The sequence below is a fragment of the Eupeodes corollae genome, chromosome 2 (genome assembly GCF_945859685.1).
Source record: "Eupeodes corollae chromosome 2, idEupCoro1.1, whole genome shotgun sequence".
Taxonomy (NCBI): Eukaryota; Metazoa; Arthropoda; class Insecta; order Diptera; family Syrphidae; genus Eupeodes; species Eupeodes corollae.
Window position 1 is genome coordinate 56,225,871 of NC_079148.1, and position 26,115 is coordinate 56,251,985.

At 29.8% G+C, this 26,115-nt stretch overlaps 1 protein-coding gene across 7 annotated transcripts in view; it reads left to right on the top strand.

Moving 5' to 3' along the window:
* Positions 1 to 26,115, top strand: part of LOC129944549 (cAMP-specific 3',5'-cyclic phosphodiesterase) — a 363,379-nt gene that overhangs the window by 238,199 nt on the left and 99,065 nt on the right. For 3 of the 7 annotated variants that reach the window (XM_056054060.1, XM_056054062.1, XM_056054066.1), the window contains exon 1: positions 19,121 to 20,158. The exons of the other annotated variants lie outside the window; for them this stretch is intronic. In XM_056054060.1, coding sequence (XP_055910035.1) covers positions 19,251 to 20,158 — 908 coding nt within the window. In that variant the 5' untranslated portion in view covers positions 19,121 to 19,250. Of the gene's footprint in view, positions 1 to 19,120; positions 20,159 to 26,115 lie in introns of those variants that run through there. 7 annotated transcript variants of the gene reach the window in all.

Below are 26,115 nucleotides of genomic sequence, written 5' to 3' on the forward strand. Positions count from 1 at the left end.
AGCCTCAAGCTTTATTTTTTGTTTTTGTTGTTATTGTTGTTTCGAAGAACATTGGTAAGGGGATGATTTTATTGTGTAAATCTTCATAAGATACAAATATATCTAATGTGTATCTATATAAGCATTAGCTTGTAAATGCTCGTAAATGGGATTATTTGTCTTAACAGTTGCCCTATGCGTCGTAGTAAGCATCTACATCATTACCAATCATTTTGTCATCTCGTGCGCTCCCATGACAATTGAGTTTGCTTCTTGACTTTTTTTTTCTTTGACATGCCACTTAAGAATTTATCTCATCAAATAATGTATGGAAATAAAATGTTGAAGTTCTTTTTTTTTTTTGTTGAGCCATTAACCTTTATTTATTTATATAATTTTCTTTGAGTAATTATTTGCTATTTTGTATTAAGGGGGCTAGAACATAAGATATTACTTATGGCTTTTTATATTATTTATCTTAGCATTCATTTGATTAACTTTTCTTCCTTTGTTATAAAACAGGTGTTGGGTTTTGGTTTTGGGAAGGAGAGATGAGATTTTAATCAAAATTTATATAATAATTTGGCCTTAGGGTTTGAACTTTCAATGTTAAGCAAGTTTAAGCTAAATGTAAGTAATGAGTTTGATTGAAATTCCTTGAAATCCGCAAGAACATGACATGGTTTTTAATATACCTAGTTTTCATGTTAGTTTATCAGAAAATGGTATACTGGTGGCTTCCATTCATATACAAGGTTCTTAATAATCTAACCTCATGTAAGGATTTCCCAGATTGATTTCAAGAAATTATACGTTTTCATTAAAATAATTCATGGAACTGAATTCTTGATAAGAGATTTGTTCGCGTTGGGAGGTTTCTCAATTCTTCGAAAAGGACTTAGAAGTTGCTTCTAAAAACATTGATCCTTTGAAATCGAATGCACTTTGAAATCGAATCTAGACCCCAAATGCGACATTCATACGAATAAAAAGTTCTTGTTTTGAAGGATATGTTTTTCTGTAGGTGTTTTATTAATAACTTGAGTAATGTTCCGAAATATTTTTACAGCTACATTCGAAATTCGAAAATTACTCGTATTATGGAATTTAAAGTTTCTCTTAAAATATCGCCAGATTACAGCCTTTATTTAAATGAGAGCAATTTCCTGTCTCCTCTCAACGCTATTCAATAAATTTTGTTTAATTAACTTTGTTTCAGATAGGTAATTTAAAAAAAGGAAATCATTTATAATTAGTCAATATTATTTTCAACAATAGCAAATTATTTTTAATCTACTATCGTACATTATAATAAACCTTTTTTTAGCAGAACCATTTTTATTCTGCTTAAATAACCCTACACAGATTTAATTATATATATTTTCTGTTGAAATTCCCATTTGAAATGGTTCCTTGTAACTACACAATTTTAAATTTAATTCTCATTGGAATAAATTCTTATCCATCCATGTGCCATTGGAAATTTCATAGAAATATTCTGCTAAATAATCCCTATACAAGAATTTATTATTATTCAATGCTATACACGCTCGTGCAGATTGAGAGAAGCTAAATCCAAAGTGATTTCCAATTTTCTCAAATCTCTTTCTGATTTGATGGTATGGTTTTATAATGCGCACGAAATCCTTTTGGGGATTCAATAATTAACCTTTAAAATCAGTGCTTTTGTAGTGTAGATATGGGTTAATATACCTATAGTCTTGATCCTTGATTTAGAAACAAGGATTTATCTGTTAGGGGAAATAAAAAATAATGTTTTGTAATTTAGGTATTAAAAATTAAATCAATCGTGACTACTGAATTTTGTTTGACTATTATTATTAAATTACTCATTTATCTGTAGGGAAAAAAAAAAGATAATTGAATACTTGCGTTTTTCTTCCGAAACAAAAATTTAAAACTGGTAGCATGGAAAATCAAATTATCTGCGTAATGTTTTTGAAGTTAATATATTTAAAGAAACATACTTTGTAAAAAAAATTTAAGTTTCATCTCAGTCCCGTAAGATTCAAAACACACAAGCTAATGCTCCGTATCAACCTCAGTTTTGTAAATAACTGAGTCTCGTTGCCGTCTTCTCCTTCAAAGTTTAGTCTTCGCTTCGGTTTCGTTGTATCACTTTTTTTTTTAAGTTTAGGGCTTAGTCTGTGGTTAAACTATAAACATAGCAATTGCTGTTTTTAAGTTGTTATTATCACAACCAAAATGTCATATTTGGTTTTTGTTTGTGAATTGAAAAGCTAAAAAAGTAAATTATATCAATTGATACCGCAAATCAAGAAGATATAATTTTCTTAGAGGAGTTTGAGTTATTTGCTGATCTGCAAAACACGCCACCAAGAAAACGAAAAATATACAAAACACGGTTCAATTCATTTGAATTATACGAAAAGAATTTTTAAGAATGATATGGTTTGGATAAAGAAACAGTGACATTTTTTTAGTATTATTATTATATTATACAACCACTTTGAGGAACGACAGCACAAAATAATAAGTTTGAAAATATTACAGTATTTTTTTGCTTTGAACTGTCATTTGAAGTATGATTGTAATAGAATACAAACTTAACCTGGAGTTTTACTAAACACATCGGGCAAATTAACTATGAATAAGAGCTGTGTTTATTTAATCAACAAGCCTTAAACTATAGATCAAGAAATCACGAATTTAGTAATTCTCTATTAATACATCCCATTATGTTTTGTTACAATTTAAAGATGAACAAACTTGAAGTCAAATATTTCAAGGGGTTTTGAATCAAGTTATTTGATGTTATACATTTTTAATAAGATTGTGTGTTCTTCTTTTGAAAAGCGTTATATTATTTTAGATTCAATAAAGTGAAAAAGGAGATTTTTTATTTCGATTTAGAAACCTAGATATTTTATTTAATAATATGATGTTAGCATTGAATACTTAATAATTATTTGTAATTATTCAATGATTTTAGCTAACTAATCACTGGTATAATTTGTTTTTGTTTAATTAGACAAATAACAAAAAAAAACTACGATACATCTTTGTTCACCACATACATATGTAAGTGACTTATTTTTTTAATATTATTGTTGCTATTATATTAATGCAAATCATGTTGATTTAAAGAAACAAATATTAAAATAAAAAACAGTGGTAAAAAAAAACAAATTAGAATAATTTGTAATAAGAACCTAAAGATCATTTCCATATCAACTTCCGAAGGTCAACATGCTGTGGTACTTATCCGTAAATCTTTCTAATTTCTCTATTTTGAAATGAATCTCCTTAGATACATAGTTTAAATATGGATTTTTTATACAAAAACATTACATGTAAAAGTGTCAACCTTATAAAAACGTTATACCTATTCTTTTGAGTTTAAATAAAAACCAGCTTCAATATATTCAATTTCCTAGTAAAAGTGTTTAGCTTTCGAAATCAAGCAGAATGAAGTCAAAAAAACGTAATAAACTCTTAATATACATCTTATTCATGTACTTAAGCAAGCATTCTTGCTAGGTCGAACAATATTCATTGAATCAATAGAAGTTTTTTAGATTTTTAAACAAAAAAAGAGGCTGGGATGCGACCCACACTGATAGCTTCTCATTTGCCGATTTGTCTTGCTTGTTTGTTGAAGTTTCTTTTAGGTTTTTATTTTTTGTAAAAAAAACCTGTCAATTCGATTTTTTTTTTCAAAATTTTACTGAATGTTGACAACAATACTTTTGGAAAGATAAAAGTAGTTTAAAGCCAATACCTGTCACAAATTTTTGAAAAGATATTTGAGTGGAAAACCAATTTTTACCAAGTTTTATTAGTTTTATTTTTAGGTTTTTATTGTTTTTTTTAAGAAAAACTGTCAATTCGAGTTTTCTCAACTTTTTCCAGAATGTTGAAAACAACATTTCTTACAAGATAAAATAAGTTTGAAGCCTTAATCTCAAGTTTTTGAAAAGATATTTGAGTCGAAATTTAGTTCTTACCAACTTTGAGCAATGTTTGTTTTAGGTTTTTATGATTTATAAAAAAAACTGTCAATTAGATTTTTTTCAAAATTTTATCAGATGTCAAAAATATTATTCTTCATTGCACAAAATTGTTTTGGAGATGAAATCATATTTTAGTCGTTAAATTTTCGAGGCCACACATTCTTCTGTCGGTTTTTTTTTTGATTTATAAAAAAAACCGTTGCTTGGATTTTTTTTTCAAAAATATACTTGTTCAGTATAACGTTGAGATATTTAATATAAAATTCAAGTCTCTAGCGTTAATCGTTCATGAGGTATTTAGGACTAACCAAAATGTTCACCTTTTTTTTAAACTGCTGTGGTAAAAAAAGCCACACATGCAATTTTCTTGAGAGCCCTTTCTGCAACTTTCTGCCTTATTATCTGTGTTACAATACTTATTTGAAGTTCTGGAGCTATGGACGAAAAACGTCGCGAACGTATGGACGTAGTGACGTGCGATCGTAAGTACACACGCACGTACAGTCATCTATCTAAAAACCTCTTATTTCGACTCTAGAGACCTTGAAACTTCGAAAAATATCAAAATTTTCAGTTTGAAAAATCGGCCCCAGTGCAATAACTTTCTATGGGAAGTTAAAAAACTATTAAAACTGAAGTATGAAAACCATACAAATATTTTTAATTTTTATTAAATTGAATTCACTTGCACGAGTATATTAATTTATCACAGGTTATTTTATGTATTGTATTCTTAAATTATGTTCATAAAAACTATATGTTAACATTTTAAATACTCATAAAATTAGTGAATTTCAAATTTATTTTAATATACTCACAATATTTTTAAGATAGTATGTTCCAAACATGGCCAAGAAACATAAAAGTTAAAGAATTTTAAACGCCCAAGCTCGTTTGGACCCAGAGCGTCTCGTCGTCGTGCCAACCGAACCATAATTTTTGTGATAAATTTACACGATTTAAATACTTTCGTATATTCGTAGCGAAGTGGCTAACCAAATTGACCTTCAATTAAATGACAGCTGTCAAAAAGACTTGTTCCAACAAATGATTGCCAGATTTAAAACCACACGTCCAAAACAACACTCGTTGCATTAGCTAAATCTTTCGAATATCTCAAAATTAAAAAGCTTATAACAATAAAACATCATTTGCAAATTTTTAAAGAAACCAATGGGAAGTTTTCAGTTTCCAACCACTTTTTTAAAAAAAAGCCTTACAAAAAACAATAAAAAATTCGAACATTTTGTGTTTATAAAATTTTGACCACCTGTTTCTAAGACTTGACTCTTATCCAATAATTTCCTCATGTTTATTTATAAGAGGTATATACGAATAAAAACGCTTAATAAATATAATTGCAGGTTATACATGCAAACTATACAGAATACGATTAAAAGAGTGGTTCTGTATTGAATTAAAAAATAAGTATTTCAGAATAGTTTTCAACTTGCTACTTTTGTATACCCATCTGGTCTACGTATATACAAACATGTCCTTACATTGAAATTTATTTATCTCAATTTCCGATAAAGCTATATTAAAATTTAACTCAATTAAAGCTTAAGCTCCAGCGAAAACAAAATAAATATATAAACGAACTGTGAAAGATAAAACTAACATTTTACTGTATTTGTACATACCTTCATTTGTAGTTGAAAAACATATAAATCCTCATTTTTTTTAAAGCTTTCCCTTCTTCAGATAGTCTAGTCGAAGGTGCTATACGAGCAATTCTATATACACCAAGTTCCTTCCACTTTCAACATCTTCATTGTGCATTTTATGGTCGTATAAAAGATAGGTACCACAATATTTTATGCTTGAAAGAATAATTTATAGCCATTTAGCAAAAGAAGACAAAGTGGTGTTTTAGTGAAGTTTGTTCTTTTATTTTTTAAATCATTTACATGATTCTTAATGAATGGTCACTTCTGCCTTTTAAAGGATGCTACTTGTCCGTATTGTAGAATTAACCTTTTACAAAGTTTATTTTATTACAAACTTGAACATTTCAGATCAGATTTTTTTTTTAAATTGATATTCTAAAGAAAATGAAAATATGTATAAATATAAACAAAATATTCTATTTGGTTTGCATTTGTATGATATTTACCAATCAATTTATGAAAATAAATACTAACTTGCACCAGTTTGCCAGAGGTATGGGAAGCTATATAATAGCCTCAATCTCTCATAACTTATCAGAACTTTCCTTTTTTATTTTGTGAAAAAAAGTTCAATCGATTAATTTTCAATTTTGGTCTCTTCAGTATTTTTTCTTCTTTTGGTTTCCATTCGATATTGCAAAACATCAGGGGGCAAGGTGAAAGGTAAAGTACTTATAGTTCAACCTCTGCTCTGATGCCTTTGAATATAGGGTATATACTCCACAAGTGTACCCGTATAAATATACAAAGGTGAAACTCACGAAATTGAATGCAAAAAAGAATTGAACAGAATTTCAGTTTTATTTTTATTTTTGAAGCTCAATTTGATTCGAAGAGGATACGTTTCATTGAAATTCTTCGTTGATTGGCGGATTGAGAAGCCAATTTAAATATTTTTAACTCTGTTTTCACATTCAGCAGCATCAGCATGCCCTTTGTTGCAGCATTTCTGATACTGATTCTAGAGTCTCCTCTAATGGTTGACTCCCCCAACAAAAATAAATATTTGTCTGCATGTGTACGAGTATCAATTGTAGGTCAACCACAACTTTCTTATGAAAAGAATTGATTTATTCTTTTTTTCAATTATTGTTAGTTTTTCCTTTCTGTAAGTTCAAATCTCTGTACTGCACTCGAGATGAAATTCAAAGTTAAGAAAAAATAATGCAAATTCATTGCAAAAAAGTTCTTTCTTTGCTTACTCAAAAAAAAACATCGAATTTTTAATCAAAATCTAAATTACGATAGTGGAAAAGTTCGTCATGGATATACAAAATAGCTCATCTCCTTGAGTCTACAGAGACGTCCACTTTTGGATTTTTTTCGACATCGAGTTATGTAAATATTACAAACTTGCTTAACTGTTACAACACAATTTGTGATATAATTTTTCTTTCTCATCTATTTTAAGTTTTATTATTGTGTCAAAAACATTGATGTCCATATTTTTTTTACGTGGTAAAGAAAATTAAATTTCCAAACACCAGAATTAATCTTTTGTATGGAAAAAATAAAAAAAGAGAATACAATATGTATGTAGTTTAGTTTAAAGCTATTATTTGTGTGATTTTAAGTGGATATATGTTTTCCAAACAAATTTGTTGAATTTTAATGTCAATATATTTTTTTCAAGAGTATAGTATCAATAATTAAGAGGATAAATTAAAGTAATCTATCTTTAAGAAAGGAAAATATAGAAATATTTATAAGAAAACAACTTATTTCCTTATTTTGTATAAGGTATGAATTTAATGGATGGCTACAAATTCTTGGCTATACTCCAAAAGAAATTTAAGATATTGTTTAAGATTTTTGCTTATTTAAAAAACGTCTCAGGAAAAAATACACGTGAACTTGTTATTGTTTTGAAAGCTAATACAAACAAACAAAGCTAAATAATATAAGGCCGAATATTGCTTTTAAGATTGTTTTAAACAAATAAAAGTTATTTTTCACGTGGTTCAATTTAACATTCATAATTATTGAAACAAATAAGTCATTTAAACGCATAAACATTTTTGAAAAAAAACTTGGCATTTTATTTCGAAATATCGACAATTTAATCGTTGTTTAAAAACTGAATGAATAAAATCGACGAGTTTACCATTTTTTGTAAAATTCTATTTCTAATCAAGAATTTAAAGACAAATGGATCGATCTTCACGCCTAAGCAGTGTTTTAAAAGCTAAAATCGACTTGCTTCAACACCAAGACCTAACTAGGCGTGCACCAGCTAATGAAATTGATTGATTTTTTAAAATTTTTACTAAAAAAATAAAGATTCGTATAGAAAAAAACATTAAGGGATGGACGGGCAATTTCAAGGTTAGCATCAGATTCTTCTTATTAATCAAACTAGCGGCCCTGTCCCGGCTTCGTACTGGTAGACATAATAGGTACAGATATTTAAGTTACAAGCAAGCATAAAACGAATATAAATCACTAAATTAGAAAAAAAAAATGTATGCTTATCTTAAAGCCTCCCTGTACACTACGTTGGCTGTGGTATTTGTTGGTGGCAACGAAACGTGTTGACTTTCAGGAGATCCTACTCGAGAAAGTGTCACATACAATTGCCAGCAGGAAAAACACAAGGCTTAAATTTCTTAAAAGCATAACAGGCGTAACTATTTTTAATCTTAGTTCATGAGGTGGCAAGCCAACAGGATTGATAGAATTTAAAAATTCCTGTGGGTAGTGCACTTTATCTTCGATGTTGTACACGATTTCACCAGGTTTGTAACATTTAAAACCGCCTGGTACTTTGTCAATACAAATTTTGTTTTTCTCATTTACTGAGTCGTTTCTGGGTGTCAATATCGCTCTCGAACAATGGAATATTCTTACTGTAAGATTGTTGATGTCGGGATAGATTGCGTCTATAAGAATTTCTAGACTGTGAACAGTTCGAGCCAATTCATTATCCAACAGTACTTGGTACCAATTTGTTAAATGTAAAAAAAGTAGTTGTAGTGAATTAACTACAATAGTTAGACTTATAGTCTCGCGAAGTTTTTTGTAGATATTGATATATTTTATAATATTGTCGTACATTATTTTGTCCTATCATTAATACTCTTCGCAGCGTGAAATTTTAGGTCGTTACATCAAAAGTTACTGCAGCTGGGTAAAGGAAAATCTTTTATAGAAATTGTATTAAATATTCTAACATTTTTTGAGTCATAGATTTGGTTGGCGAACATGATAACACACTTAAAGAAAAACTAGTCGTTGTTTTTGGACAATCCTTTGATATTTTGTTCTCAAAATCTTAAGAGAGTAGTTAGCACCAACAAATGTCACACAAATTCTTAGTAATTGGAAGAAATTTAAAAAGCATGTTCAAAAATATTTGTGCGTATTTGAAGTCGTCGCGTCGTAAGAAAATTGAAGAAAATGGAAGGAAGGAAGGAAAAAAAAGAAAACATTAATTTATTGATAAGAACAAATTAAATTAATAATATTTTGTTTTTTTGATGGTCCTTGTCAAAAAAAAATTGAAAACGAAGCATCATTTAATGTGTCTTCAGAAAGGAGTCATTATTCTGCATTTTAAAATTGTCCGTGGTAAAAATTTTACTTAACTGTATTTCCAAAAATATAAATTACTGTATTACTTAACTAAAAAATCACATCATCTCAATTTTTTTTATCTGCAAATATTGTATCTTATTCTTGTGTTCCTTAAGAATAAAATATCGGGACTCAATGCATCTATTATTTAGTTGCAACTCAAAACAAAATTATTAACTAGAATGCATTTAAAAGTTATGTGTGTTTCCAAACTTATACATGCATATTTCCAAATACACCAAGAAAAATAACAAAAAAGTCAAAATTTCATCCAATATTTGCACCTTTAACGCATAAGGCTTAGACGACTTTTGAGCTTCATAAAAGAAGGTCTATATACATTCATGCATATTGTTGAAAAACAAACTTGTATTTTTCAGTCTTTTTACAGAATTTTTAAACACCAAATTATTGTCAACCAATATTTAAAAATATAGAATTGTGACCCTTAAAATTCTAAGCATGCATTATTTTGATGTTGAACAGAGGTACACAATTTTGTACAGTATTTTGAATACAGTATCATTAATCATAACTAATTTTGTCCCTAACCAGTTCTTAAATCAAAAAATATTTAACACTTAAGGGCACTTTGTTTCATATTTCAATTTTGCACAAACAAAAAAAATCACCATGTAAAACTAAAAACTTTGGAATATTCGAATGATTTTTCTTTCTGAACACTAAGATTTATGAATAGGAAAACCCGAACTCTGATTGTATTTTTTTGATTGAAACCATTTGCAAAATGTTATAGAAAACTTTAATTTTTGTTTCCAGTACTTGGAAACACAATTTTTGGTCATAGAATTTTTGGTCATTTGCAAAAAGACCAACAAAATTAAAGCTGTCTTTGTATTTCCTATTTTCCCATCTAACACGCAATTTTAGAAAACTCTTCTCTAGAGAGATACTTTTTTAAACTATCAATGAGGGAATATTAAAAAAAAGCACACCAAACCGTCGACAAAAGCTGACGGACAAAGGGCTCACAAAAAAAGGCTTTGTTCGATTTTGTGAATACATTTTTTACAATATGTTGCTGATGGTTTATGGAAGATTGATTTTTAATCGAATAAAACTGTTTGTCATAAATTACAAAATCTTACTTCAATAGAACTACACAAAACTTATGGTATATGTATTTATATTTACCATAGCTATCAAATGACTTTCATGTCTTGAATTTTTTATTTTCCTTTTTTTGTTTGGCATCTTTATAACTACAAGTTCAATAACTAATAACATACATAATTCTTTTGTGTCCCTCACATTCTTCATTTTTTTTCTAAAGAAATAAAGGAAGGGAAATATCGTTGGACTTTAGTTTCTATGGACTTTAATTCCTGTGGAAAAGTGCCATTTTAAAAAATTGAATCAACATTGATCGTTTTTAGAAAAAACTTGGAAACATTCTCTGAAACCACTTGCATAAAGTCTTCAAATTTATTACTGAACAATTTTATATCAAAACTATTATGCTTTTGTGATACTTATCCGGAAACTCTTGTAAATTACATAAATAGGAAACTTAAAGAGTTTTTGAAGTTTGAGGTGGTACTTCCAAACCAAACAGAAAAAAAAGCAACACCACAGGAAGTGGAAATAAAAATACCTTGTGGTAATACAACAACACAAAAAACTTGCAATTTAATTTATTCCCAGAACAAATTGAATAGGCATTCCAACACCAGCCTCTGCATAAAAACCACATAATACCTGTTAAACGCACTTGTAAATTAATCGATAAATAATTACAATGTTGATAAAAATGCAACTTTCTGAGGTATATTTGTTGTTGTTGCTGTTTCAAAAAAAAGGAAAATATTAAAGCGAAAAACCAACCTGTCACGCACATGCGATTTTGATGCGGAAATTTGATCTAATACGAGAATTTCAACTACTTTGTGTGTACATTACAATAACAAATACTTTAGTTAGGTATAAAAAAGCTTGAGCTTCTTTTAACACACAAAACACGCATGATGGTTTGTGATTTATTAAATCGATACATGATACAAATGTTAAAACATTTACGGTGATGTTTTTGTCGAGTCGTTCTGTAATTTCAACAATAAATATCAGTGCCTTTTTAAGTGCAAGCACGCACATCATCTTTAATGGTCTTAAGTGGTTTAAGCCTAATAAAGAGAACTTCTGCATGAAAAGCAAATTGTTCTTTGTATATATGTACGTAGAAGCGCCTACATATTTACCTAAAAGTAGGTCTATACTATATATAAGAATGAGAAAAAGGAAATGTTGTTGAAATGTTGTTATTTTGAAGGGGGCTGGTTCTATAAGGATGTGTTGTCATGGAGAAAATATAAACCTATAAAATCTACCTGCTAAGGCGAGACGAGGACTTAAAGCCAAAATTAAATGGTCCGTTAAGGATCTAGGTAGGAATATTCTCCCTTTTAACTGTCAAATCGACCAAAACACACCTTGATTTAGATTTAAATGATTTAATAATATACAAAATCATTTATACTCCAGAGAAATACAAACAAAACATTTAAAATTTCTTAGATTTTAGTTAGTGAAACAAACAAACAAAAAGATAAAAACAGAACAAAACAACATTTGAATGTAGACTTAGGCTTAAATGTTCGTCAAAGATCAACAAAAATAAGCTTCTATTTTTTTGGGTTTTCAAAAAACGTAAATAAAACTTGAAGTGAATTCAAAAGAAACAAATACTTATGCCACTTCCTCGATACTCTTTCTCTCTCTGTTTTTTGAAAATAATTTCAAATAAATAAATGTAAAGAAAATACAAAAAAACTTGTTTTCGACTTTCAGGACTTTATATAAGTAATAGTAGGTTATTTTTATCACCAAGATTGAGTCTTTCAGTGAAAGAATTGCGTCTTTTAAGGAAAATGTAAACAAAATAAAATCATTTTATTTTTTCGTTTTGAATTTCTTGTTTATGTAATACCGTCAATTTTTAATAATTGTTTGTTGTAAAGTTATTTTTACTCTTTTTGAAAAGAAAAAGAAATGTCTATACAACTTAAAACGATTTTTACAAACAACAACCGAAATACAAAAACAACTTAAATTCAAAGCAGTTTTGTAAAAAAAATAAATGTTGTATTTTTTGGTGTGGTCACATGAAAACGCTTCAGTCTGTTGTATACATTTTTCAGCAGAGCAGTTTAAATGTTTTGAAACTCTAAAAAATAACGCTTTGAAGAATTTTATTGAAAAAGAAAACTAACAATTTATTTGTGGGAGGTTTTTGGGATTAATATTACCTCCAAAATATATTTCTGGATTTTAGTTTTTTGTCCATATTATTTAAGTTTTGTTTTCTGGTCTATGGTTTACTGCAGCTATTTTCTTTGCCTATTGTAATACATTCTCCAGTTCTTATGTCGATATTTCATTTTTGTTCAGAGCTTAATCATTGTTTTCTTTTTAAAAAAAAATTAACAAAACAATAAACCGCTGGTTGACAAAATTAGGCTTTCATTCGTCCCACAAACAAAACAATACTTATTTAGAGATGTCTATCCAAACAGGGCTTTTAAGGCTAACTTAAAACTCAAAATATCTGTCAACAATGCATTAACATTATTTGTAGTTTTAATATATATCAAAAACTTGATATAATAAAATTGTTAAGTTTCTATACATAACCAAAACACCTTTATACCGTTTTGCCTTTTTCTGTTGAAAATCGTTTAGCATAAATGGTTTAGCATTTATTTTTATATTTTGTAATTCAGCTGAAATTTAACAACTTATGAAGATTTTTAAAACCTTAATGAAATAATGTAAATATTTTAACTGAATATTGAAGAATGGAAATACAGATTCGGAAAATATACTGCATACATTTAGATAGCCTTCAAAATCCTAATATATATGTTTTTTTTCATTAATTCATTAATTTTGAAGTCGTATTTTAATCAAGGCCACCAAATCGATTATTTAAGTGCAATTTTATTGCCAGTAAGAAAACATTGTCCAAAACGAAAAAAAACAGATTAACTTTAGCTTTTTTTTCCAAATTTAAACTTATTTCATCTTAAGGTGCGTGTCGTTTTGAGAGTACTTCTTCTAGTTAACTCTCGGGAGACTGTCCATTTGAGAGCCAAATTTAAGGAATTTAACTATCGCGAGCTCTCTGGTAGAATATTGAGATTTTTCTTGCTGAGGGCACTCTCATAATCATGTCTGCTAGCATATTATCAGTTGGCCATGTATTCTTACGAGCTTTAATTATCCTCACTGATAACTTCCTATACCCTCTGTCGATTTGCTTAAAGGGTTTGTAGGTTTTGGTGTTTTGTTAAAAAAGTTGTCAGTTGAATAATTCTAAAAGGTTTAAAAATTACCAACAATATTTTGCATTTGATGAAATAGTTTGATTACAAAATCTATTTTTGTAAAAAAAAATTTCACCAATTTTAGTAGTATTTGTTAAAAAATTGTAGTTCTTAAGCAAATAAATACAAATTGGATAAATGAATCTAATTTAAAGGCAATATCTTCTATTGTTCACGAGATATCGAGAACCGAACATCAATTTTTACCAAATTTGCGTACTATTTTTTTAAAGATTTTATTTTTTTATGGAAAAACGGACTATTTGATTTTTATAAAAAAAAAAACTACTGATTATCGAAAATAATATTTTCTGTGAAACAAAAAAAAGTTTGAAGACAATAATTTTAATTTTTGAAAGTCGATTTGAGTCGAAAGTAAATTTTTGCCAAGTTTTAGTTTTGTTCTTGTTTGTAAAACAACTGTCAATTAGATTTTGTTCAAAATTTGACTGAATGTTGAAAACAATATTTCTTGGAAGCCATAATCTCAAATTTTTAAAAAGATATTTGTGTCGGAAAGGAATTTTTACCAACTTTTGTTAAATTTTCTTTTAAGTTTCTATTTTGTCTGTCAATTCGATTTTTCTCAATATTTGTTAAAAAAAGATGTTAAAAACTCCAAAATTTTTTTGGAGATAAATTAATTGGATTTTTGTATTGAAATATACTTCTTTGGTATCACGTTGAAATATGTGTATACCTTATATAAAATTTAATTCAAGTCTCTAGCGTTTTTGGTTCGTGAGATATTTGGGGTTAACTAACATTTTCTTTTTTTTTTAAAACTGCTATGGTGAAAAAAACCACTCAATTTTCTTGAGATCGTTTTCTGCATTTTTATGCATCTATATATCTATATCAAAATTCATTTGAAGTCGATATCTTTACAAGCTCTTGAGCTATATGGACGTCGAAAAAAACATGGACGTACGTACAAACGCACGCACAGGCAACTTGAAACGTCGAGAAATGTCAACATTTTCAGTTTGATAAATCGGACCCATTACAACAACTTGCTATGGAAAGTTAAAAATGTATTTTCAAATCAAATTTATATGAACAAAAGACATATTTTTCATTAATTTGCCATGTTTACTCTCGACAGCTACTCGCAAAATACGAACTGTGTATTATTCGGCGAGCTTATCACAGATAGTGGTAAACACATGTGTCCACTTGCGAGTGACTTTCAAAAAGTTCGAATGTCGATAGTAATTATTCAACTCTTCTTGAGCTACTCTCCAGACTATGTCCACTTGCGAGATTGCTTTAAGAGAAGCAGCTTGAGAGAGTCTCGCAGCACGTTTACTTTAAAATGGACACAAACCTTTAGGTTTAGCGTTTTTAGTTACATTTAAAAAAAATAATCAATTTTTCCTTAACCTCAAGTTCTTAACACTACGAAACTTTGTATAAATTCGAATTAAGCAGTTATTTTCAAGGTGTCACAAGGCCACAGATTTCTTAACAAAAATCTTATGTTTTTTTGTTGAAATCATTTCAAAATGTTCGCTTTCTAAGTGTAGTCAATATTTTAAAAAGACTTTCAGGCCTAAGCAAGTAAATAGGTATGTAGTCATTTTATTCACCTGCAAACAAATATAAGAAGTCTTCATCGGATCGAAAGAGTCAACAATTTCTTAAAAAATACAAACAATTCTGAATAAAATTAAAATCTTTTACAAAATCAAATTTTAAATATCTGTTAGAAACTGAAAGGAGCATAAATGGAACAGATTTTAGATGATACTTTCCTTAGGTTCGTAAAGCTTGAAAAAGCACAATCGAAATTAGAAATTCCAGACCTAAAAATTAAAAATTAGTTATTTTTAAATCCAAAATAGGAATTTACAGAACTTTGAAAAACGGGAGTTTGAAATGCTGTATTTTAAGTCAATACATATCATAAAAATTAAAACTGCCCTTTCAGACAGTGCTATATAGTTTGTTATGTTACTTGTAAACTCTTTGACTTATGGTTTTTGAAAAAAAATAATTTTTTTTTAATGAAACACGTACTGAATTACAAAATGTATTTCTCTTAGTTTTTCCTTAGCTGTGAAGTTAATCTAAAAGCATAGTCCAAACGTTTTTCTTATTAAATTCAGCACATCTTATAAACAAAATCAATGCTTAAGCAAAATACAACATTTGAATTAATATAATACATATTTGTTTACATACTAAAATAATAAATGTTGATAATTATGTATCATGTATTGTTAGAATTCGCATCATGTACATAAATGTCGGTCTGTAAATTTCATGTTTATATATTCCTGACCTGTTCTTAAAGGGTGTCCCAAAATTAACGCAAGATTTGAATTAAATAGAAAACGCCGTTTTTAGTCTTTTGATAGTTATATTTTTATTGACTCGTAAAGTATATAGGGATAGGGTTATGTATGGAATAACACATCGGACAAATGGCCTCCACGGCTTTGCATGCACATGCGCACTCTTTTGTTGAAATTTTCCAAAAAAATATATCTAATTATGCCTCCAGCCCAAAATCCACACCATACAGTCACGCGTTGTGGATGCATTTGTTTTTCGACAATCACATGTGGGTTCTCCAAACCCCAAATGCGGCAATTTTTGCGATTGACAAAGTCATCAAGATGAAAATGTGTTTCATCGCTTAGGATGATTTTGCTCGAAAAATCAGGGTCCATTTGTTAATGTTTAATAATCCTATTCACTATTTTTGAAATATTCCTTAATAATGTAGACAAGTTGTTCTATCGTGTAACGCTCCATTTTTAATAACCCTATACTGTTAGCTGTCAAATTGCTTTTTTCAGGGTTGCCAACACTTCACTGAACAAATGGCGGCAAATTCAAATCTTGCGTTAATTTGGGACACCCTTTATAAACATACAAAAATATCTATATTCAAGATCATAGGGACATAACAGCAGGATATAGTGTCACGTTTTACTGAATACTTAGTTAATCTTTTTTAATACTTCGATAAACAAAATCATTTCGAATAAAAACGTATTTTTCTAATTAATTAATTAATTTTTTTTATAAATAAGGTAATCGCTTTGATGTAGGTCTTTATCTCACCCTATTTCCAAAAATCAAATATCATACATGAATTCATTTGTGACTTTCTCTATACAAACATACTGAATGTACATATTTGTTCTTTTCATGTTTGCATTTAATTAAATGGATACAATTACTTAAAGCAATAAAATTACATTAAAAATGTATAAAACACACAAAAATCATACAAAAATAAAATAAATCCCTTCATAATGATTTACATACAAAAAATACAAACATTCATACATTCTTGAATGTGCATTAATAAATGTATTATAAATGGGAGATTCTCTGTAATAATATCATAATAATAATATTATTTCAATTAAATTATTCATTCTCATGTAGAATTATACCAAACAAACATTAAAATAATCAAAACACGAAAAAAGAACTTCACATAAATACAAAAACCCCATTCAACTAATGGACGATGTGAGAATGAAAATCTGCAAATTCACTTGGGACAAAAATGTAAACAAAGTCAGGTGGGGTGCTTCCATGTTCCATGTATGGAAAAGTTGTATACGTAATACGCCCCAACATATAGTATTAACATATCAAAACCCAAATCGTACGACAGGTATGTCAGTCATCTCATTAAACTTCTTTTTATTTCTTTTTTTCTTTAAACACCCATATATAAAATGTAAATTCACTTTATACTGAAAAATATGAGTTTTTTGTATAAATTAAATATGTGTCAGCGCATTTTTATGTTTATAAATTATATTACTGCAAGGGCGGTTTTAATGAAGATAATTTTCTGTTGCGAAGAGAGTTGCCATAATGCGGCACAAATTACTAGAAGATAATAAGATTTAGTCTTGAAATTGTAGAAATTAAAAAATAGTTTACTACAATGCGTATGTGATTGTTTTAGAACTTCTAACGTCGATTTTAAATTTAAATTGCTGCATTAGTTAGGTTTTAAGTGATTGACTGCACATTTTTGGCCACGTTCTGTACCCTACTTCTAGAGCCATCGTATCGAGATTTCTAATAGGGACTTGAAAACTATGAATTTAATTTGTAAACGCATCTTTTCACTAATCATCCAACTGTCGTTGTCAATTTATTCAGTTAACTTAACATTTTCATCATTGTAAATTACACGAACGAGCAAATTCTGCAAAAATCGTCTACCAAAATTCCGTGTCGACGATCGCAGGTTCAAGGCCTTTAACTTCAATTTTAGTGCAACAAATTTTTTGCGGAAGGATCTTGGTTTACACCCTATACAAGATCAAGCTGACTTAAAATTTAAGCCGATTCACTACATATGTACGTTCTTTGATGGGCAATTTGTCAAGTCCTTATTGGAAAGCTCTTTATTTTCTTAAAGAGACTGGGATGCGACTCGCACTGATAGCAGCCCATTAGTGGCCCTCAATATCATGTTGATTTTTCGTATATTAATAATTTTGTCAGTTTAAAAAATTTAAAAACTGTGTAGACAGTAATAAATAGATTATTCTGGCGAGATTTCAAAAGGTTCAGTCCATACCATTGGTAGATTGAGTTCGAACTTGGAAATTAAGATTTTAAGCAGATTACCATAACGAGTTGTTTTTTTTTTCAAGATACAAATGACAGTTTACCCCATACACATATTTTTGGTAAGAAATTGAAAACTCAAATTTGTTCAACTTGATTTTTTTCATAAAGCTATTTTGCTTTTAAGTTTTCTCAAGAACTTTTAAGCCTATTTTAATATTTTTTGAACGAGCTCTTAACAATATTTGATGACCAAAAATGTCATTGTTGTTTTTTTAACATATCTTTCTTTCAAAATTCGATATTTCGTTTCTTAATTTATTTAATGACATCTACACTTTTGAAGAACAATTTATTTTAAAGGTATTTTTTTGAATTTTAAAACTTAAGTATTTGCAAACAGAGTTTTCGGATGCAGGAGTAAGTTCGTGGACTAGTCGTGCTCTTAATTTAAATTACTTATTTAATTAGCAATTACATTTTTTTAATATAAAATAGGTTTGTATTTAATATCTTTATAAAAATATTCGTGCATTTTGTAAAAAAAAACTGTCAATTAGATTTTTATAAAACTTTTACTGAATTAGAAGAACGTCATTCTTTGTTCAATATATTTTTTTGAAGGTTAAGTGCATAATTTTTTCCTCGTCCAAATAAATTTTTTTAGTTTTATACTTCAAAAACACAACCTGTTTTTATTTTTTATACTTTCTGCACATCCTAATCTTGTTTGTATCTATGAAAAAAATTTGATTTGAGTTCAGTGTCCATTAATGTATATTGCAAAAGGTCTTTCGCATGAGAACTTTTCATTTTATTTATTAAAAATCAACAATTCAAAAAAAAAAACGATATCATAAAAAACTGACACTTCTGGCAACCCTACTAACCAACATATTGAATTGTTATAGCTACATTCTTTTGGAAAGCAAACAAAAACACTTAAAAGTCAGTCAATGGATTCCGAATCTAGGGAAAACAAATCTTTTTTTTTAATTTTTTTTTTCTCAAGATAAATTAAATTTATTACAGAAAAAACAGAATCTACGCCTGTTACTAATTTGTGGAACTGAATATTACTACTTCAAAAGGAATCACTTTCGCACATATGCATTTGTTCATTTGAAATTAAACCCATCACCATGTCTATGGATGAAGCAACAACACCACCCCAATACATTGTGACCACACCAAGTGAAGCCGGCGATGTCGAAGAGGATTTATCCCAACACGAAAACCTAGGTGATGGAAATTTTGCCCAAATGGGCTATCCAAAAAAATATTCGCTGACCACAAATCCATCAGTGTCAGTGACATCGTCGACAACAGCATCTTCCAACAGAATCATGACCCAAAGTACACGAAGTCAAAGTCTTCAATCAAGCTCTACTTCCTCGACCGTGGTGGAACAACACCATCAAACATCCACCTCGTGTTCGTCATCGTCAACTCTGTCGCATCAGTTAAAGGCCAAGTCAAGTGCTTCCATTGTCACGGAACAGCGTAGTATGATGCAGAAAACTTCGTCTATATCATCAGCATCGGGTAAATCGAAATTTCAAAGCTTTTTGCAACAACCCGAAAACACCCATCCGTCGAGCATGGGCGGTGGTGGCTTCCTTACGGCCCATCAGAAACACGTTCGACAATTTGTTCGTTCCACATCAGCACACTCTGAGGCAACAGCCAGTGCTGCCAGTAGCAGGCCAGAAAAATGCATACGCAGTGCTTCCACGCAAATAGAAGAACCTACAGATAACTTGGACACTCTGTCGCCAATCAATAATCAGAAATTCGGATTGAATCAGTCTTCGTCGATTCTCATCTCAAAGTCGGCCGAAACCATTGAAATGCACAAAACTGTTTCGGCCTCGAGCATTCGTACCCAGTTGACATTGTCGGGAGGATTATTGGCACCGCCCAATCGAAAAATTACCATATTAAGTCCTATTCATGCCCCGCCGGGCTTGCATGATATGCTCAAACGTCACGGACGGTCACCGTTATCGCCGCGCATCAGTTTTCCTGGCAGTGAAACTGATTTGTTTGGGTAAGTGATTGGAATGGGAAATCATTTCTTTTTTGTTTTTGTTTTTTTGAAAGAGAAATTTTTTCTCTACGCGTAAAAGGTTGTTTCCTTCTGAAAGTCAAATAGCAATAATTAAGTTATTTCACAGTTTAAAATACATAACATGTAATTAATGAACATAATTTTGGCTCGTAATGTAAACTCTTGCCATCTGTTCCTCAATTTACAATTTACAAAATAAAGTTTAAAGTGCGGAAACGGAAGAAGTGTAGATTAAATTTCAACCTAATTTGAATAATTCACAAAAAAACAGTTTCTGAAAACTTTACAAGTTTCCTAGAACTACAAACTTTGAATGCAAAACATCAGCATTCTCGACAGTAAAAAATATATCAATATAGATTGATTTTGCTTGAATACATTTTGAATTATTTGTTCGTAATGATGTTCAATGATAAATACCTAGGTGATTGCGGTTTCCATTTTACTATGGCCCCTGAGTGTTTGTCAGATTGGATCGATTTTATTTAAATTGAAATTGAAAATTTATTCGGAATATATTTTACTTATCGTTGCTATATATATAAAAAGAATAAAATCTATGTTGCTATCCTATTATTTTCTTCCAAATCTAAGCGTTATACATTTTGCTCTCTGACTTAAATGGAGCTTTGAATTTTCTGTTTCGAAAATGTAAAGTACCTGAATTTTCTGTGATTTTGGAAGACTAGTTTTTTTGAATTCTCAACCTTATACAATTTTATCAGTCTTATTTATACTCGTACAACAAAAAGTATACTCTCCTAACAATTGATTTTAATTATGTTCAACCATTTCAGTTATCAATTATAGACAATATTCAGAATTGGTTAATTGACCGTTTGACATCCTGGGGACTTTTGACATAATTTATTAAATACGTTAAATGCTAACTTTAAGTTTACAATATTTACTAAAATCTTAACTTGAAACTTACATAATTGTAACAACTTATAGCAAAAAAAAAATAAATTCAAAGTTGAATTTGAGATTGTCATTTGTAGAATAGCCTGGATCAGATTAAGATACAATCGACAAAGAAAACATGGACATTAAATAGTGCCATTCAATACAACCCATATTAAGCAGAACTTCAAATACTCTATGATCAGAAATAAACTGAAAGGGCTTTTGAGTTTATGGAGGTAATAAAAGTCTATCAGGCTAGCGAAAAAACGAAGACGAACTCTTAAAAATCTACGTTGAATATTTTAAAGTCTATCAATATGAACGAAAAAGTACGGCTCAAGAGTTGAAAAGTTGGCACGGCAAAAGGAGCATACAGAATTTTAATAACATATGGATCATAGCACTCTCTGGAAAATCTTTTGACGAAACAAAGTGTTTTGTTAGCTTTTTTTATGATAAGAATTTTGAGTCTAGTAAAATACCCAGATTCTCTATTCAATCGTAACGAATTCAATATATATTCATATTTTATTATATTACGTTTGCGTGTATAACACATTGTCCTACATTTGTCAATATTTAAAATCAAACGATTTGTATTGCTCCATTCCTTAAATTGACAATCCTTGATGATGGAGATTTTAAAATCATCTGCATAGATTAGCGATAAATACTGCGTTTTATAACTAATGCAATGGATATTGTTTGCATTAACAGGGCCGGATTCGATTCTTGTCACTATTAAGGCATAACTATTTCTTTCTAAACTATCACCGTCAACTAATGCCCTTGATATCAAAAATTATCTTAAAGAAAAAGTGGGATCATTGTCCTTTAATGTTAAAAAAATTATTCACAGAAACTACACTAAATATTCGTCTTTTAAAATACGTGTTCCGGATTCAGTTTTCCATGTACTAAACTCGCCTTCGTTCTGGCCAATTGGTGTAATAATACACGAATTTGTTCATAAACAGAATAGTCAAGGAATACCCCAGAACCCTTTTCGTCAAATTCGGACAATGTGGAATCAACATCTGAGCAGCTTAAACAAATATTAGTCTACTACCAAAATGTAAATGGACTTCGGACAAAAACTAATATGGTCTATAAAAATGTAAACAACCTTCCCCACGATGTCATTATACTAACAGAAACTTAGCTCAACTTTTCTATTCTTGACTCGGAGCTTTTTGATGTATCTTATCAAATTTTCAGACGTGATCGACATGATGAAGAAGACTCTAATGTTGTCGGAGGAGGAATTCTTTTTGCGATCAAGACCTCACTTACGTGTTACCTGATAGATGACTTTCGAGCCACAGGTGTCGAAGCTCTATGTATCAAAATCATTGAAATCTGGCCATTTATTTATTATCTCTGCGTATATTCCTCCAAGTTCAAACAATGAGGCTTATGAAAAGATTAATGACTGCATAGAAAATATTTATGTACTTATGGAACCCGAAGATGAAATTTTGATCGTAGGTGACTTTAATCTACCAAACCTTAACTGGACAAAAATTGATGACGACAACTTCCATGTTCCAATAAATGCGTCCAGCCTTAATGAACTAACATGTATAGATGGTATGTCATCGTGTGGTTTAAGTCAATTCAATGGAATGAGAAATCGTTTTGGAAAAATTCTTGACTTAGTGTTTTTCGTCGATACAATTAACAACGAAATTGCTGTTTTAACTGCTACTGTAAAACTAATAGACGAAGATCGACATCATCCTGCATTAGATATTTCACTAGGTTTACACATGTCTTCTCCTTACAATAACAATAATAACAACAAACTTGAATTTGACTTTTCTAAATGTAATTTTGTAGATCTTTTTAATATGTTAATAACTGTAAATTGGAATCAATTATTTTGTAACTGTAATATTGAGGATATGTGTAATAATTTTTATAGAACTCTTTTTAACTGCTTTTACGAAACTATTCCTTTAAAAAGATCACGTTTTGCTTCAAATGCACCACCATGGTTAGATACGCGTATTAAAAACTTAAAAATAAAAGGAACAAAGCTTGGGTAAAATATAACATAACTAGAACTGACGATGATTACAGAACTTTCTTAATTCTAAAACAACTCTTTTCTGATTATTCTAACATTCTATATGACGATTACATTTGTAAAATAGAACATGGTATTAAATCTAATCCAGATAGTTTCTGGAATTTCGTCAATAATAATAAAAGGAAAACGTGTGGCTATCCGAATTCGATGTCAAATAATTCGTCAACTAGTCATGATCCAAAGATTATTGCAAACATGTTTGCTAATCAATTCAAAGTAGCATTTCCTCTTCTTTTTCTTCTTCTTCTGACAGCTTTACTCATTTAAACGCAATTCATTTTGAAATAAGTGAAGACACAGTTGCTCAACATATTTTAAAACTCGATGAGTGCTTTACTCCAGGCCCCGATGGTGTTCCATCTTATATATTAAAAAAATGTGCTTCTTATTTGTCATATCCGTTATGTGTTCTCTTCAATGCATCCTTAAAAAGTTCAATTTTTCCTGTTATCTGGAAAAGTTCATTTATTATTCCCATACACAAAAAAGGCCCAAAGAATGAAATAATGAACTATAGGCCCATTGCGAAACTATCTGTGATACCTAAACTATTTGAGTCAATTGTGAGTAATGTTCTTTCTTTTCATTGTAGTTCTCTTATTTGTGATAGCCAGCATGGCTTTGTCAAAAAGAGATCCACTGTAACTAATTTATTTAACTTCGTGTCCTTTTGTCTAGATGTATTTGAAAAACGCGGGCAAGTTGATTGCGTATTTACTGACTTTAGTAAAGCCTTTGACAAGTTATGTCACAATACACTAATTCTAAAATTATACCATCTAGGATTTAACAACAATTTTATAAATTGGATTTCTTCATACTTAAAAAATCGTCGTTATTCTGTCTTGTTTCGTAATGAAAGTTCAATTCAATTTGTTGTCAATTCTGGCGTCCCTCAGGGCAGCCACCTAGGTCCTATTTTATTTGTTTTATTTATTAACGACTTGGTTTCAAACTTAAAAAACTCGTCTGTCCTTATTTACGCTGATGACATTAAGCTTTTCAAAAGTATAAAATCCTCCTCTGACTGTTTATTATTACAAGAAGACTTAACAATATTTAGGGAATGGTGCAATAAAAACCGACTTGTTTTAAATGTTGACAAATGTAAAACTATGAGTTTTACACGTAAAAAAATTCCGTTTTTGTACGACTATATGTTTGATTCTTGTCCGTTATGTAAAGTTTCTATGTTTTCTGACTTAGGTATTATTCTAGATCCCAAATTATTATTTAATGATCATTAAAGTTATATAATTAAAAAAACCAATAGGGTTCTTGGATTCATTAAAAGATTCGGTCGTGATTTTCGGGATCCTTATGTTCTTAAACTTCTATTTATTTCGTTTGTTAATTTTAGAATACGGCTGTGTGGTATGGTCACCTTATTACTCAATACATGTTTCAAGAATTGAAGCGATCCAAAAAAAGTTTCTGCGTTTCTGTCTTCGGTCTCTTCCATGGGCAAGGGAAAATCTATTTCCTCCTTATTCTCAAATACTGGCTTTGATCAGCCTCCCTTCTTTGACTAACCACAGAAAGTATTTACAATTTTGTTTTATTGTTGGGATTATTAATGGTTCGATATCATTACCATCAGTTCTAAGTAAATTAAATTTCAGTTTCAGTCGAGCAAGTTTAAGGCGACAGCAACCTATTATTCAAATATTTAGCAGATCAAACTATGGTGTATGTAGCCCTCTCAATCAGTTAATAACAATTTATAACGAATTTCATTTTTGTTTAGAATCTGTAAATGATAATATAAAATGTAAACAATTTTAACTTATGTTTTTCAACAATATTGTATAATAAATATAAATTATGATATTAGATATTATTAGATAAATAAATATTGTTAACGTTAGATTTTAACGAATTAAATTAAATAAATAAATAAGTAAACACAGTAGTGGCGTGTATCGAATAGCATTCTGTGGTTCAACTCAGTAATGTTTATCTTATAGTGTTGGTCTGTTTCGGTTTTTTGCTATTCCTTTATTTGCAATGGCTGGAAATTTCAAGGTAGATTATTTTAATATTCGTGGGCTAAGAGCCAATTTTCTTTCTGTGTACTACCGTACTGCTTTAAAGAGGCTGTATTGGCACTAAGTGAAACCCAAGTAGGTAAGGATTTCGATCCTGCTGAATTTTTTATTGATGGGTATAGCTTAGTTCCTTTATTCTTTTCCACCATGGCCTCGCCATATATATTAGGAATGATGTTGCTTATCAGTTCTTACCACAATTTGGTCTTTGCACCAATTTCTTTTTTAATTATATTTGTTTTAAATTCTCCGTAAATAAGCAAATCATTCACTACTGCTTCCTTTATCGAAGCCCTAATTTAGACAGAGTATCAACTTCTCGAGAATTAGGTGCATTGTCTGATTCCTATCCTCGCATTGAAACCGTTAAACCCCCTAACTCAGCTGATCAACGAGCCCACTCGAATATCGAACGTGGTAGGTCGAGCAGAAAACACTCTTGACTTGTTTATTACCTCTAATCCTGGTAAGTGCACTGTTAGTATTCTATCTTTAGGACCATCTGACCAGACCATTGTGTTATATCAGCAAATTTCTCGTGTCAAAACTGTTCAGTTAAAAAAAGAGCTCCTAAAGAACCGTTTGGCAATACGACAAAGCCAACTGAAACGGTCTCAATAATTACTTCAGGATATTTAACTGGTCACTATGCTTACTCGATAGTGACGCTGATATTATCACAAGTTTAATTCTTCTGGGAATGAGAACTTTTATACCGAACAGGGTTAAAAGTATCAGACCTAAGGAAAACGCATAGTTCGATGCGCGATGTAAGCTGTAAGGTTATTAGAGCCAAAGAGGTAAGTTTCCGTTGCTATAAAGCCAACCGTAATTAGGAAAGCCGAAAAAAGTTCAAACAAGCCAGGAAGGCCTGCAACGCCCATATTCTA